This window comes from Antedon bifida, chromosome 4, assembly GCF_963402885.1.
Source record: "Antedon bifida chromosome 4, ecAntBifi1.1, whole genome shotgun sequence".
Lineage (NCBI taxonomy): Eukaryota > Metazoa > Echinodermata > Crinoidea > Comatulida > Antedonidae > Antedon > Antedon bifida.
In genome coordinates, this window is record NC_136229.1 from 23361588 (window position 1) to 23377818 (window position 16231).

Here is a 16231-nt window from a genome sequence, read left to right on the forward strand (position 1 = left end):
CCCGTTGAAATGACCGTCTCAAACGACGCCGAATGGATAGTGGGAGGGGAGGGCGCGTTTAGAGGGCGTCGTACGTAATGTCCTCGGCCATTTTGTGATATAGGCCTACTCTTCATTTAAAATTGCATTTTAATTCGATTAAATCCTGCAATTTGCAATCATTTTTGTTTCATATTTTTGTATATTGGGTCGGCGTTTATTTATCTTTACCTTCTTTGTAATTTTTTGTAGGCCTATAATGTGTATACTATTAGTTTCTGAACGTTTGCAGGCCGCTATTTTATTTGTACACGCGTTAATGCGTTTCGTTTCTGTCTGGTATTACATCCGTTTATTTCTCCCGTTAAACGATTATTATTGTAGGCCTACACGTACACGCGTTTCGAAGTGCGTAGAGGCTATAGCTGTTTTTGTGCTACAAGTTTGACGCATGCGTAAACCTATCTATACGTAGACTTCCGTTCAGCACAGACCAAGCAAGCCCAAAGAAATATCTAGGCCTACATCTAAAAAAAAACGGTCCTATAATAAATCATCTTTAACCATCCACATACTATAAATACAGTAATTCTAACTGTCTGAATCTACAGGGAAAATTAGGCCATCTTGTTATGTACATACAGCCATCAGTGATTAATGGCTATAGAATGGTTATGTTACTATTGGCGTATACTGTGCATACGTCACCTTTTTGAAGAAACAGGTTACAATTCCATCATTGATGAGTTCAGCATGACAGCGTGTGTTACGTAGAAACTCGTCAGTGTCTCCAATTCAAGACGGTATTCAACCGCGCTTTTTACGATTTTAAATTATTTGAATTACTGTATTATTAGCGACAATTATTATATAGCAAGAGATCGCATTTTGTAGGCCTATAGTGTATTTTACATTACTACATTCAAGCGTCATCTGCTGTGAGAACTTCCTAACCACGTAAGTAAGATATGTATCATCTACTTTGTTTGTGTTTGTATATTGTATTCTTCTCAAGATATATTTATTATGAATGAAGATGGTGTGTGTGTGCGCAGATTTCTGATTTTTATAAACATCAAAATCTGAGGAAATTCGGATTGAAGTGCTCCATATATACTGTAGTGACTGTGCAGCGCGCCTACCATGATAACAGGAGAGCTCTTCGACTAAATTAGATTATTTGTAAATTTAAATATTTTTCTGATATTAAAGAAAATACATAATCTTTGAAATCTTAGGTTTGTCATTGCCCCGCCGCCGTCAATTTATCTACAACTTCTACAATTCCTAAAACTTGGTAGGTCAATTTATCTACAACTTCTACAATTCCTAAAACTTGGTAGGTCAATTTATCTACAACTTCTACAATTCCTAAAACTTGGTAGGTCAATTTATCTACAACTTCTACAATTCCTAAAACTTGGTAGGTCAATTTGTATACAACTTCTACAATTCCTAAAACTTGGTAGGTCAATTTGTATACAACTTCTACAATTCCTAAAACTTGGTAGGTCAATTTGTATACAACTTCTACAATTCCTAAAACTTGGTAGGTCAATTTGTATACAACTTTATTTTCACATAGTTCATTTTGTGTTTTATGAACGTTTAGGAATGCAGTAATAGGCCACGTTTAGGAATGCAGTAATAGGCCACGTTTAGGAATGCAGTAATAGGCCACGTTTAGGAATGCAGTAATAGGCCAGAAGAATTCTCTAGGGGCTTTAATTTAAAAGGTGAAGGGTATGCCAGTGGCCAGATTGCTCGAATTTTTTACAATTGTTTCCAGGTGCAGCAGCATAAATGATAATCTATTTGATGTTCCTCACTCACTGAGGCCATTTCGGTACATTGTTACTGCCTGTAGGCTTAGCATACATTATACACGGTTCAAGGCTGCACATTGATGAACTTTCATCTTCCACTCGCTTCCCTGTCATCCCATCACCCTACCCCCTACCCTAGTCTAATTATACACGGCGACGACTTATTATTGGTTTTTAAACAGACTTGGGGCATCTAACATACCCAGTACATAACATTTATTTTCCCAATCACAAACGGTATTACACTTCCTTCTGTCTGCAAAAAGGGTAAAGTCTTTTCGTTCAAGTGTGTGCTACTAGGTGAAGCGAGTTTAAAATAAATATTTGTGACATGAACGTAAACAAACCAATCTGATAAGTATTAACATACGTTAACTGAACAATTACTTCGTTATTTCCTTACGAAAACATTAATGATTCGTTCAAGCTTGATTTGCACTTGTACGCAACGCGTTAAGCGCACCAGTGAGTTGACCAATCACAAGTGACAATCTGTATGGTCTATTGCATCGTGATTGGTAACATTTCTTGCGGTGGTGCGATTACGTTCTTGCGTTGCGTCCAATACCCCTTTCACACCAAAAGCAAAACTCCGAAGACACTCTGGGTGTGAAATGGGTACAAGAGAAACCAATCGGAATTCAAAGGTGAATGTTCAACAAATAAATAAACATTGAATTGGCTGTTGCTGCTGTTTACCTTTCTTCTTCTCTTTATAATGTATTGTTGTTGCTCTTTAATGTAGTCTGTCTTTTACATTCATAGTGTTGATTTCAAATTCATCATAGGAATAAATTAACTTAGATTTATATGTTGTATTTCATATAGTTAGTACTGTATATAATTAAACCTAGTCAGTTTAGATGGCCATGTCGTCACCATAGTGTATTTTATCTTTATTTGTAGGTACAGAGATTTTTATTTTGTAGAAAAGTGTAGCCTAGCTGTGGGGTTACTTTCTTAATAAAAACTGAGATAATAATTAATAGTGCAGTTTCGAAGATCGTAGTTTTTAGTTGATTTATATTACCCGTATATCTTGGTAAAATCCCACCCCAGAACACAAAATTGGGCTGACTGTGGGGATGGGACTATATCCGGGGAATGTCTGGTAAGCATTTCTTGTAAAAACTCATCAAAAGACCAAAAATCAATACTGGGACTATACTCGGGGAGATATGCCTGTTTGTAATACCAGACATAAAGTAGGGGATATGTGGGATTATACCCGAGAATATACGGTATTTTAATTGCAATAGAACTTATGCGAATACGTGTTCATAGTTACTGAGAATTAACTACACTGTATTATAAAGCCATAAGCGCCGACGTTCATAGGCCTTATATGACATGGCATGCACGTGAAGAAGATTTTAATTCCCGCATTTTGTGTATTTTGCTGAAATGAGGTTTATTATCTAATCCATGCTCTCATCCAAAGCCACCAAGACTATATATAGCTCCACCTCTTGGTTCTCTGGACTCAATCTAGACCTAAAGAAGAAACTCCAAATTATCCAAAACAAGACTGTACGTTTCATTCTTAATCTAGGTCCCCGTGAGCATATTGGTAAAATTGAGCTAGAATTAGATATTTAAATATTGAAAGCAAATTATTACAACAATTTACCTAATGAAGTAAAATGTATTATCAATAATAATATTTTTAAACATGTTGTTAAAAAGCACTTATCAAGTCTTATGCCAATTGCTATTGTCTGATATTTTAACATTTTTAAATTGTATATCTTCTGCCATATTTTATTGTTATGCGTGTTTCATTTGTATGTTTATATATTTGTTGTGATTGTCTATGCTGTTTTTTAAAAGACCCGATTTTTTTCGACTTTATAGGCTATCCTTGGTTTCTTATTTAATGTATTTGCTTGTAAATTGTTTCTATTCAAATTGTCTTGTAATATGTTGAAACCGAATAAAATAAAATCAAATCAAATCATCTATTATGTAATGAATGGGGACGGAGACCTATTTATATGGCGTGCCCGTCTGGTTAGATCGTTTCTTATGTTAGTTCGACCCTAGATAATTATGTGGAATTGAAAATCTATCTCTAGCAGACTGCTTTCTAATTACGATATCTCATCTCATCTTTCTAATTTCAGTGTTTGTAACCATGCGTCAAAAACAAATGATAAATTGCTCGCTAGATTAACTAGTTTTTGTTATCTAGTACGGTAGATGATGGTGATGATGAAAGGGGGTTGTTTTATGAATAGGCCTGGAAGGTGGTGGTAAACAAGGGAGGGTAAAATAATGAAGACTTTATGAAAGTGGCAAGATTAAGATGAAGAGAATGATGCCCAGAAGGGTTAGAAATACAACATCCGTAGTGATTTTGAAAGAAAGGAGGAGAGATAACGATAATACGCGGCAAAAAGATTTGAAGAGGATGTAACTTAGTAGACCAATGATTAGACTATGGAATGAATGACTTAGAGGCAGGGTCCTTATAGCACCAATGTCGTATCGTCTTGAAAGGCGAGGCTTGGCTCGAGTGGTTTGGTTTGCGCATGGGATACTCATTTACGGTTTGTTTCATCTGGTACCGTAATTTTTTGTAAAAACCTATATTAATAGTTATGTTATCTGCTTGCTCAATACGTTTAGTTTACTTTCATTGTGCTGTTAACTGTAGTAGACAGACGTCAGTTTGAACTTCAATTGTTTTAATTGATTGATGATTCTATAAGGTGATGTATTATTCAAAGGAGGACACAAAGATTAAAACTAAACCAAAACTTCATCTTTTAAATTCTGTTTTTTTTCAACGCGTAATTATGATAAAGTAACTCTGTAATGAACTCTGAAAATAATGTAGGAAATAGCCGTAAGGGTCTCGACAGCACTTTAGCATTATGAAAATCTTCATTAAGATAAATACCAAGTGTCTGTTTAGTTTCATATGGTAATCGCGCGCACAGAATCAATTATTTTAGTTCCAGATATGAGTGCTTGTTAGGTTGATTATTCATCCTCACTTCGTCGTTTATTCATTAACCTACTTCTTTTCATTTTCTATCCCATTGCATTCCCTCCATTATTTAATTTGTTCGTAACAGTGTGGTTCCCTTTCTTTATTCGTACACGCTTGTATACGTCTCTTTGACATTCAGTTGATCTCGATTTCATTATAATCAATACAGTAATTTAAGTATGTTGTATTTCATGATAGTTAGTATGTTGAAATCTATTTTTTTCGCTCCCGACCTAATTAGACCTGTCAGTTTAGGTCACCACAGTGTAGTTAATAATGTGTAGAGAGACATGTTAATTTGTTCATCACAATATGGTTCCCTTTCTTTATTCGTTCATTCGTACATACATAAACTTCCTTTCTCCTCCTGTAATAATTCATTCTTTTCTTGTGTCTTTCCTTTAATCAATCATTCGTTCATTCAATCAATAATGTCCATCTTCTTCCATTTGTAATGTCATAACAATGTATCAGGTTAAATCCTAATTAGCTTGTGTGGCTATTCACACGTATAAGATACATAGTAAATTAAACAAGCATAATATGTCGATGTTAATATCTTTAAATGTCAGTCCGTCTATAACGACGGTCTTTATTGATACTTTGAAGGAATCTAATATCGATATACGCAACAGTGATATGTTTAATCGACGTGTATGCGAGGGTTACGTAGATTAATTTCTCGGCGATAACAACAAGTTGTGGCAGACGCGTTGTATAAAATGAATTGTGTCCATTCCGTTAATTTATTTCATTTTTTTTCTTTTTTTTTATGTCATACTCATCCAACAGCGAGCACAAACTCGTCAGTTACAGGATGGATAAACTATTTTATAATTTATCATGCATATATAAAACTAAGTCGTCTCATTTGAGACTTAGGAAGTGGAGCTGAACGAGTCGTGAGTTACACTAGGTCGTGAGTATTAAATCCTGCACCTTGATATTGGAAGGCAAGCACATTAACTATCAAGCTACAGCTCCACTACCGGAGCTGTACCAAAAAGTTATGCTTATTTTGACACATTTTCTTATGCGTAAATGATGATCAAAATCTTTATTTCCAATAATAAATAATAGGCCTATAAATAATAATGATTTCGTTCGCTGTTGAGTCCCCGGGTCTAGCATGTGTGTTATTTTATTGGTTGTATTGTTCATGAAATCCAGAATAAATTGAATATTGAATTGAATAGACAAATAGGTAATATTCCAAAAACTTGGCGCCACACTAGAACGCAAAGCAACGCAATTGGAAGAGCATTTTCTTACGTTGCGTAGGTTGCGTTACGTTGCATCGCTAGTGGAAACCAAGCCTTAGCATAGATCTAACTCGATACAACCAAGACAATTTAACAACGATTATTGCCTTGATATGACGTTAATGATATTATAATAAATATCCTACTTTTGCATTTTTAGTAGACTGAAAAAAGTCAATTTGTTCAAATTGTGAGGTAATATCGTAATACATTAATTCAGAGGATAGCAAGCAATGTTGTTGTCTGTATAATATGCCCGATAAATTGCTGAACGTTAATTTCCGGATGGAATTGTCGATAATGAAGCGTCAAACGTTTGCATTTCGAGCAAAACATGTTTTAGTGTAATGACAATTTCAATTATCTTGGTCTAAAATGAAATGTTCTATAATATATTTAGCAAATATGCATATTCCAATATAGTATACTCCACCTATCCTTTTCCATTTTAAAGATATTGCGGTTTAATATACTGGTATACCATTACAAGAATTGTTCAAATACTAACGCCTATAATTAAATATTTGCTTGTCAAAGACAACGGTAGAATTTGTATTTACCAAGAGATTGACTTTATACCCTAATTAATTCGGCAACATGCACAGAAGTGCTCGTGTTAATACTGGCTAATATTAATTTAGGCCTAATTTGACTAATTAAATCTTTGAGATATTCAGTACAGAAAAGTTATTTATTTTAGAATATTTGGTGAAATATGTTGAGACTAAAGCTTGGTTCCCACTAGGACGAAACACAAGGACATATAGACGCAAGTGAGTTGACCAATGACATGCGACAGTTCGAATAATCTATCGCTTGTGATTGGTCAAATTACTTGCGTTGCGCGTAAGTTCTTGCTTCGTGTTGGAAATGATGTTGGGCTTCTCTCTGGCTAATCAAAAACTATGTAGTAAATTATTTTTGTATAAATCTTGTCTACCTAAATAATATAAGTACCTCGGGAATTAATTGTGTCGGATAGGTTATTATTGAATTAATTATTTGTCGAATTATTGCAAACAACCAATATCGTAAACTAACGTTTTACCATGAAAGAACATGACGTCATGAGAGATCCCTTCTTCATCTGGGCCTTGTATGAGAAAATATGTTGATATTGAGAAGAAAACGGCGTTCTAGGTTCGTTCCCACTTGGACACAACGCAATGACGTAGGCACATCTCAAGTAGTTTTATGAACTGTCGCTGAGATAAACTTCACTTGTGTTGCGCCACGTCGTTGCGTTGCGTCCAAGTACGGCGTGGTACGACATGGAACTGCACAAGTTCTCAGTTGTACAAATGCGCAACAGGACTATTTTCAGTTTAATTTAATTTAATTTTAATTAAACTAATTGTTAATTCAATTAGTTTCTAATAATCCTTGACACATTTTGAACTGTTATGTTAATTTCTTTCTTTTACTGGTTTTTCTTGATTTATCGGCTTACCACCACGAAAAAAAAAATTCAACCAAAAACACCTGACTTCCAGTCAATTTAACTGTATTTTTCCTTTAGATTACATGCTGAACTATAAATCATTTTGTTAACAGCGAATAAAGACTCTCTAGTTACAAATACAATACTATCCTATAAGCCATTACTATAAATATCATAATGTCGTATTATGAAGACAACATTAATCACAATATAGAATCTGACCACGATGGTGTACGTGTATCTGAGCTTGATTATAGTTGATTATTTCGGTGTCATCGACCCAAATTTTCATTTTCATGGATCACAAGCGACAGTTCCGATGATCCATCGCGTCAAAATGTGTCCGCGTCCTAGTTCATCCTGTTGTATGTAGGCCTAAGGTAATTATTTTTGATTGGCGGTTTTAATTATGTTATTTTTGTACCCGCACCATGCATTATCACTTTTTATACGCGTATTTATTAGGCCTATTAGTTTTTTTTTCATGTGTTAGCCAATTCGTGATGAAACATTACATTAAAAATAGGCCTATGCCTACTAAATTCAGAATATAAGTATTTCTAATGCCCAATATCGTGTTAATGGTATACGTACACGAGCAGTGTGGATCACTGTAATCAAATTATATTTGTTGAAGATTTCGTCATTACTGCTATTATTGTTGTTATCATTGGGTAGGAGTATAGTATCATCTATTTATTAGCATATCATTTTCAAATACCAAGTAATTATACTTGATTGTAACTGTATCTGATGCTCCCTTGTGTCTAGCCAATGGAACGCGTTCATAATAATTTAATTGCGTTTTCATAAGGATGAGTGGATTGTGAACAAGATCTGAACTCGTGTTCATACTTAAGAAGTGTGCGCTTGGAAACAATGATCAATATTAATCGATAATACGCATCTCAATTTTGAAATATTCTAATTTAACGGTAACATTTATCGTCTCAGTTTAAAAAGCTTTTAACGTGTCAATAACAATATCAAATCACGTTAATGGTAAGTCAAATATATTTCTTTATATTCTGATTTTTTTTTCTCGAAACTATTGCATTTCAAATGTGAGCTCTTAAAAAGTCTATAATTATTAGGGGATTTTTTTCGAGATTCGATCCCATTTTTAAATCAAAGATAAAAACGACTTGTTCTATTCGATAAAGTAATAGTTTATCCAGGGAGTTGTAATTAGTAATTACAACTCCCGTTTATCCATTCTGTAATTGGCTAGTTCTCGCTGTTGAATGAGTATGACATCAAATGAAAATGTAAAAATTGTATGAGAAAATATGTTGACATTGAGAAAACGGCGTTCTTTAGAGCAAAGTTTCCGCAACGCAAGAGAATGATGTAAGCGCACCACATTTTGACGCGATGGATCATCGGAACTGTCGCTTGTGATCCATGAAAATGAAAATTTGGGTCGATGACACCGAAATAATCAACTATAATCAAGCTCAGATACACGTACACCATCGTGGTCAGATTCTATATTGTGATTAATGTTGTCTTCATAATACGACATTATGATATTTATAGTAATGGCTTATAGGATAGTATTGTATTTGTAACTAGAGAGTCTTTATTCGCTGTTAACAAAATGATTTATAGTTCAGCATGTAATCTAAAGGAAAAATACAGTTAAATTGACTGGAAGTCAGTGTGTTTTTGGTTGAATTTTAAAATTAAAACATTATTTTATTCATCTTTTTTTTGTTTTATTAAAACGGTGAAATGGCCAATTCAAAGTCTTTTTAATCTTCATTTATGTTCTTGGGGGACAATACTTCATTAAAGAAAATGTTGATTTATTAATTATAATTATGAAATAATCTAAAGAATGATATTTCCCGCTTTTGTGTTGAACCTTCGACGCATGGTTTCCCCTCGGACAGTTGCTTTTATCAAATGGGTTTCCATTCCGACAGTTGTACCAAATACTATAATCATTTGGAGAAACCTTTTGTTCGAAAGTTATTTGTTAATGTGGATGTTTACTAGGCCTACTGTATGTTTATTTTGAGTGCCATTGTGTTCAAAGCAGCCCTTTTGAGCGCTTCATACAATAATTCATTTATTATTTTAACGCATGGTTGACAGCGTAACAAAGGCGTAACTGAACGGTATTGTTTGAGGGTTGTCCCAGGCCTCCAGTCGATCTAACTGAGTTCGTGGCCGCTGTTGTTGAATGACAGGACACTGGTTAAATGCAGTTCATATTATAGGCCTAAGTAAGTTATAGTTTTGATTTGTGAATATTTATTATAGCAAGTCGATAATTCTCCTGCTTTGAAGAAGATTTCTAGGACAACACGTCATGCTGTCATACAGAGATCTAGTTAAGCAAACTAAATATCAGGGTTCAATTATTCTAACAACATTCATGGAGGAATTTAATGTCACATTAACTCAAGATTCTAATTGGTAATGTATTGTAATTTTCCCTTTTTAGCACCGGCACCGATTGGTTTTTATGGCGGTGACGCTGCACTTGCACTTCCATTTTTTTTGGTGTAGCTTAACATGTAAACAAAACTTATATTCATGTCTGCATTAATGGAATCTCTTATAATTAAATTTAATATCAGAGAGCAGAACATAATTACATTATAATATGTTTTGCTTTGCGACCTAGTATAGTGAGATCAAGCTTTAGAGTTAGATGTAGACGCGTATGTCTACTAAATCTAAGATGAAAAAAAAACAGAAAAACAGAACACAACATTCAATAGTTGAAACCTGATATGTTTTTTGTAGTAGGAGAGTGGCAAATAATGATATTATTAATGTATATATTATTGTTGTAATATATTATTTATGAGCGTTAGGTATGGCCACAAATCCAATTAATCAGAAACTGTTTTAGTAAATAGGAATAAACAAATCTCTATTGTGTTTTTTAGACGGTAATTGAATTAGTTTGTTTGTAGCATAGAAAGTGCAGAACGGGTTAGTAAACCATATCGATTGTACTGCACACAACAAGGTTAATTATCATCTGATGATGCAAATCGTAGCCGAGCATCCTCTAACATACAATTGTCTCATATTTTATTATAATATTATTAAGCAAATTCCTGAATACATTCATTCATTCATTCATTCAGGCTTATCGCCTGACTTTATTAACTTTAGGCCTCTGGCCCCTAGTAATTAACAAAATAATAATTACATTGAAAAATAAAGCAATTTATGGTCACAAGATAAATGAATTAATTAATTTCGTTCTCTAAGCAAAACATATATCTTAACTTATAAGCATGATAAATATATTTAGATAGATTAGCAATAATTACTGGATCCTGTGATGACATTAAACGGCAGAATTTAAAAGTATTTGGATTTTCAAAAAATAAAGAAGGTATAAATTTTTTTTTTTTCTGATTTCCTTGTAACGAGAGCAAACCGTAACAAAATGATATTCATCTTCAACTTCATTTATATTACAAATACAGTGTCTCATACCGAACCCTAACAATTATGACGAAAATTATTCCTATGGTACAGTAATTATAATATTGCCGAATATGATTTATGTATTACGGAACTTTAAAAAACTATTATACAATTAAGATATACGGAAAATCGGGAGAAATCACAACATAGGTATAGCTATCAAATAAGAGATTGCGGTTTTGATTGATATTATGGTAGGCCTATAGGCCTAATAATAACAATAATAATTTTCTAGCTGATTCTCGAAACTGTATCTTAATTTGCCCATTCTCATAGACAAATACCGTGACAGTATCACTTGCGAACCACATATAAAACCTGTGCCAATATTATCCTTAAGTTGTGTTACGTAAATACTCCATTTTGGAGATTGCCATTTATAGAGACATCTCCTTAATCTGGTGGATTTTTCAGCATATCGTGATTTCAATACAGTAGGCCTAGATTGTCAGGTCCATTTAGATAAAAGAGCGTATACATTTCGATTCAGGGTCCTGCAATGGAAGTGCTTGATCTACGAAACCATGTAATATGCCATTCTGATGTTATTTCAACCATGGAGAAATTAGTTTTTAACCTACTTCTTTTGAACTCCTACAATTAACAGATTACCATATTTCCATTAAACCGTATAATAACAACGAACCGTTTAATACATAATAAGCTGTCTTTTGTTACTTTGAGGGTGGAAAGGGGGATATAAAAGGATTTGACAAAAGAACGGAGTTTTAAGGGTGTGTTCAAGCTATTTGACCAATTTTGCGATTGACAAGCGCAATTCAAATTTGACAATCGTCACCATGGAAACATGCGTGCCAAACGCTGATATTACTCCGCGGCGTCGAAAATATCAATGATGAAGTGAGCTTGCATAAGTATTCATTAATATGTCTACATATTATTGGTAATTAATCTAAATTCATAACATTCAATTAAGATAGTCCATATTGAGAAAAATCTATTAAAGTTAGATGTAATTAAATTCATTTCCTTTCAACAAACTAAACCATTATGCTAAATTTCAAATTAAATTTCTAATTAATATCTTTTGAGTTTTTTTGTTTTTTGTTTTTGTTTTATCTTTCAATTACGTATATAGGCTTACGCAAAAGAAAACCAATTAATTAAACGAGAACCAAGCTTTTATTATGATGTTTTTATCATAAAGGCATCGCAAGTATTGCGTTTGTTTCCACTGTTTTTTTGTGCTTCTGTGATGTTATGTGAATCAATAGTTTGATATGTAAAGTTATGTTTAAAAATAGAACACTTCTTGAGACTATTATTATTGTTGAATTGAATTGACAACATTATTTCGGCAACAAAATATGTGACAAAAGGCTGAGCCCAGGAAAATGACAACAGTTGGTACTGAATAGCGACCATGAAAGAGTGACATCGGTAAGCCTACTAATGTACCAACCATTTTGTACTAAAACTAACATGTTCATCATTGACGATGTTCCATACCTGCGTCAATCCATTAGGCTATAATATGCTTCGGATTTGTCTTTCTCCATTTCCATTTTGTGTTAGTAGGGTACTAATTTGCCAAAAACTGACACGTACAAAACTGTTTATCTTAAAAGCAAGATTATTACAGTGAGATTTCTCTTGATGTGGGTTTATGAAATCTGTGTCAATCCTTCATCATTAATATTTTACTCGTAATTTCTCAAAATGAAGTGTTTTTGACAGTTACGTCCGGTTTATACATTAAACACCTATCTGTGTGATTTTAAATGATCATGTTATTGTATTTACGTGGTGTCACTTCCCTAAGGAGATATCATTATATCCTAAATTCATTTATAAAAGAAGATTTGTTCTATCGTATTGTCTTAAGTAGAGTACGATATACATTATAAAAAAAAGTGCGGTTTAAATGGTCTTTACGCTCAGGGCGGCGGCGTCTCTGAGAGTCCATACCACACAGGCCTAATGGATAGATTATGAGACTCTTATCTGCGTTCTTAAATACTTAAGAAAATTGTCAAACATGGATATAGTGTTGGCATCGTGAATGTCAAATCAAATTGGTTAAATTTGCTTCTGGGCATTGTTTCAAATTTACACTTGGTTTTCCAGAGGGTCATTTAAAAATGACCCAGTTTCGGTCAAGCCCTCAAACGGAGATCAATCACCAGATATTTGGCCTGAAAGAACAATTAACAAATGATAATGGAAACAAAATAAATCCACCTGATTGATTTTATTCGATTACAATAGGGATGTTTACTAGTTTATTAGGTTATAATGCAAATACATGGTTTTATGTAACTCAAAAGATTCCCCCTTGAACGCAAGTTTGACCAATCACAACGCGATGATCATCAAAGCTGTCGCTTGTGATTGGTCAACTAACTTTCGTTGTGCCTACGTCATTGCTTTGCGTCTCTTATGGGAACAAAGCTTAATTTGAATTATTATCGTAATATCTGCAGAAATTATTCACAATTTAACTGCCTTGCTATAGAGTACCGCATTTACTTTTAATATGATAGACAATGTATCATCCGTATCCTTAGTAATAAGTATGAGTATAGGCCTACCTTTAAAATAGTATAATCTATTAATAAACAATCGTCTTTAATGTCACCGCGTTTCCATAGATATTAATGAACAGTTTTGAAAATTATCGATTACAACAGTTTCAACATTCAATCATTTCATTAAGTTTAGATTACAGTTTCTTAATCACATTTAGGTAATATATCACTTTGTTATTTCTTGTGCACACGTAAGCCTAATAAGATTAATTTAAGTTATGACATCCAAGTCTAAAATTTGCAAGAAAAAAACATTATAACGAATATTAAAAGCGGAGCAGTACAAAAACAACCAATCACGGGCAAGATGGAAGCGTACTGTCTTCAATTTATGTATATATCTATCTCTGAGTGATCAAGACATTACGATGCGAGCACACCGTGTTGGTGGTTGTAGATTGCTCTGCTCTGTATGCCAGCCACTTGCCAGACATCTTCCTTACCCACTGAGCGGTGTTGTTTTGAGTTCCTCCCAGATATCATTTTGAGGCATTAGTACAGTAGGTGGCATAGGTGTTTTAAGTTGTAATAGTCTCCGTGGCCAGTCATTAATGTAACCGTGTCCAGACGTTGTTTCTTATATCCGTTAGACAAATATTCATCTTGCCAAAGACACGATTTGTAGACTTGAAATACATTAATTACGCTGTATTGCTTTGTCTTTCAGGCTGCCTCTTCGATGGAGTCCTTTGGAAATGAGACAGTGGATGAGTTCAATCCTGATGATTGCGATCTACCCGATATAACAAAAACCAGTTTATATCAGAACAAAGTGATATTACTCATCTACATAGCTCAGCTACTGCTACTTTGCTTCTTCATCATAACTGAAAACTCGATTATCCTTTTTGCCTTCTACAAAGTCAGGAAACTACGCCAACGAAACAACGTGCTCATCTGCAGTCTGTCTCTGACGGACTTCTGCACTGGCATCATACTACCGATTCAGATGCTAGGCCCCCCAAGTGTCATCGATGTTATAAGCTTTTCAATGTTATTTATCTCCGTGTTGACTATACTTTTAATAGCGATAGAACGATTTTATGTTCTGGTTATCATGACGAAAAGACTTGAACGAGATCAAAATAGAAAGAGCGCGCCGTTAATATGGACATGTGTCGGACTTTGGGTGGGAACATTAGCCCTGTTTGTCCCATGGGCTATGAAGCCATACGTGTACATATTAATACTGTATACCGTTGCACCACTGAGTGTTATTATTGTAATGGTGGGTGTTGTTTGTCTCTACATAGCTATATTTTATTCTATACATAAGATGGACTTGCAGAAACAAAGTTACATTGGCAAGAAAGACTATCAGCGGACAAAGATAGTTCTGCGTGCGTATGGTATTATCGTCGTGACGTTTGTACTTTGTTGGTTTCCATGGAGTTTTGAAGCCCTTCGTATTGGGGTGCAAGTTTACTTAAATGTTGAACCAAACGATCGTCAATGTTACTACGCCAGTATCACCGCATGTTTTCTTCTTAACATAGGTATATTCAACTCCGCCTTAAATCCCATCATTTACTGGAAAAATCTTCCAGATTTTCGAGAGGCTATCTGTAGTGTTTTTAGTTGCTGTCCTTGTAAGTGTGTGCAGGAGAAGTCTATCGTTGATGAAGAGACATCTTCAAATTTAAGAAACAAGCCAACTTCATTAACAGATCTACATATGGAGGCCTAGAAGTTATAACAAAACGTGCGCGTTCAACTACTGTTAAGATTTTATTTTATGTTATGACATGATAATTATTGTCTCCGCCGTGATTTCACTGATGAATGAAAAGAGCTACCATTCTAAGAGAGATCAAGAGTTCTGATACATCTGTATATTAAATCGAGAGTAGTCGTGTTACTCATCCAATCTGTTTAATATATCTTAGTAATTTGAAAAAAAATAAATAAATAAAGAATACTGAAATAACTCAAACTATACGTCCATCTGCCTGATTTGATGAAATGAAGACATCAAATGCGTTACCGGACGGACAGACTATCAATGAGACAGGCCATCCATGTGAAGTTTGTGTGAAACGTTTAAGACGCAATATTTGTTATCTGTAGGCTTAAGCCTATTTAGTAAATTAGAAATCTCAATTATTTGCTATACATATTAAAATATACGTACTGTAATGTACTTTCTGTGGTCGTGTACTTTGTGCTAGTGACAGTGAAAACATAATTGTTGCTGATGCGTACGTTTAAACGTGACGATATGGCATGCACTAACTGATGACGTGTGCGCGTTTAAATACTGATATAATACTTTAACATTATTTAGCAATGAGAACGCCTATTATGACGGTAACGGTAGTTTGCACGACGTCATTTGCACGCGTTTAAATGCAGTATGGTATCGTTTAACTTTAACGCCGCGTTTAAATAATTGTCATAACGATTTAGTCCTGCAATGAACTCGTTAATGATCAAAGAAATACTTAAAGCTCTGTCTACACTATCAAACTAGTTTGACAAAAAAAGTGCCCAAATATGGTATAGTGATATGTTCAAATATATAGTAGTGATATGACACCATCATGTCCGTATATGGGCACATCAAATTGTTTTGTCACATAAAGTTTGATAGTGTAAACATAGTTTAAGATGAAAGATGGGTGATAATATTTGTTGTTGGCCTGATTATTTGTTAAAAGTAATTATTTTCGATTTTCCACTCCGTCGTAGTTGAGTATGGACGATACACCTGCGACCACCGTGTA

The 16231-nt window shown here is 34.2% G+C and overlaps 1 protein-coding gene across 3 annotated transcripts; it reads left to right on the forward strand.

The window, feature by feature from the left end:
• The first annotated feature begins 735 nt into the window (after positions 1–735).
• Positions 736–15630, forward strand: LOC144841058 (sphingosine 1-phosphate receptor 1-like). 3 transcript variants are annotated; one of them, XM_078697233.1, is made up of 2 exons: positions 736–936; positions 14176–15630. In XM_078697233.1, exon 2 carries the CDS (start codon positions 14188–14190, stop codon positions 15193–15195), a length of 1008 nt encoding a protein of 335 aa, XP_078553359.1. In that variant the 5' UTR covers positions 736–936; positions 14176–14187; the 3' UTR covers positions 15196–15630. The 3 variants fall into 3 exon arrangements, with proteins under 3 accessions (XP_078553359.1, XP_078553357.1, XP_078553358.1); XM_078697231.1 differs by lacking the exon at positions 736–936 and adding an exon at positions 8422–8505; XM_078697232.1 differs by lacking the exon at positions 736–936 and adding an exon at positions 13905–14008.
• Positions 15631–16231: the final 601 nt, after the last annotated feature.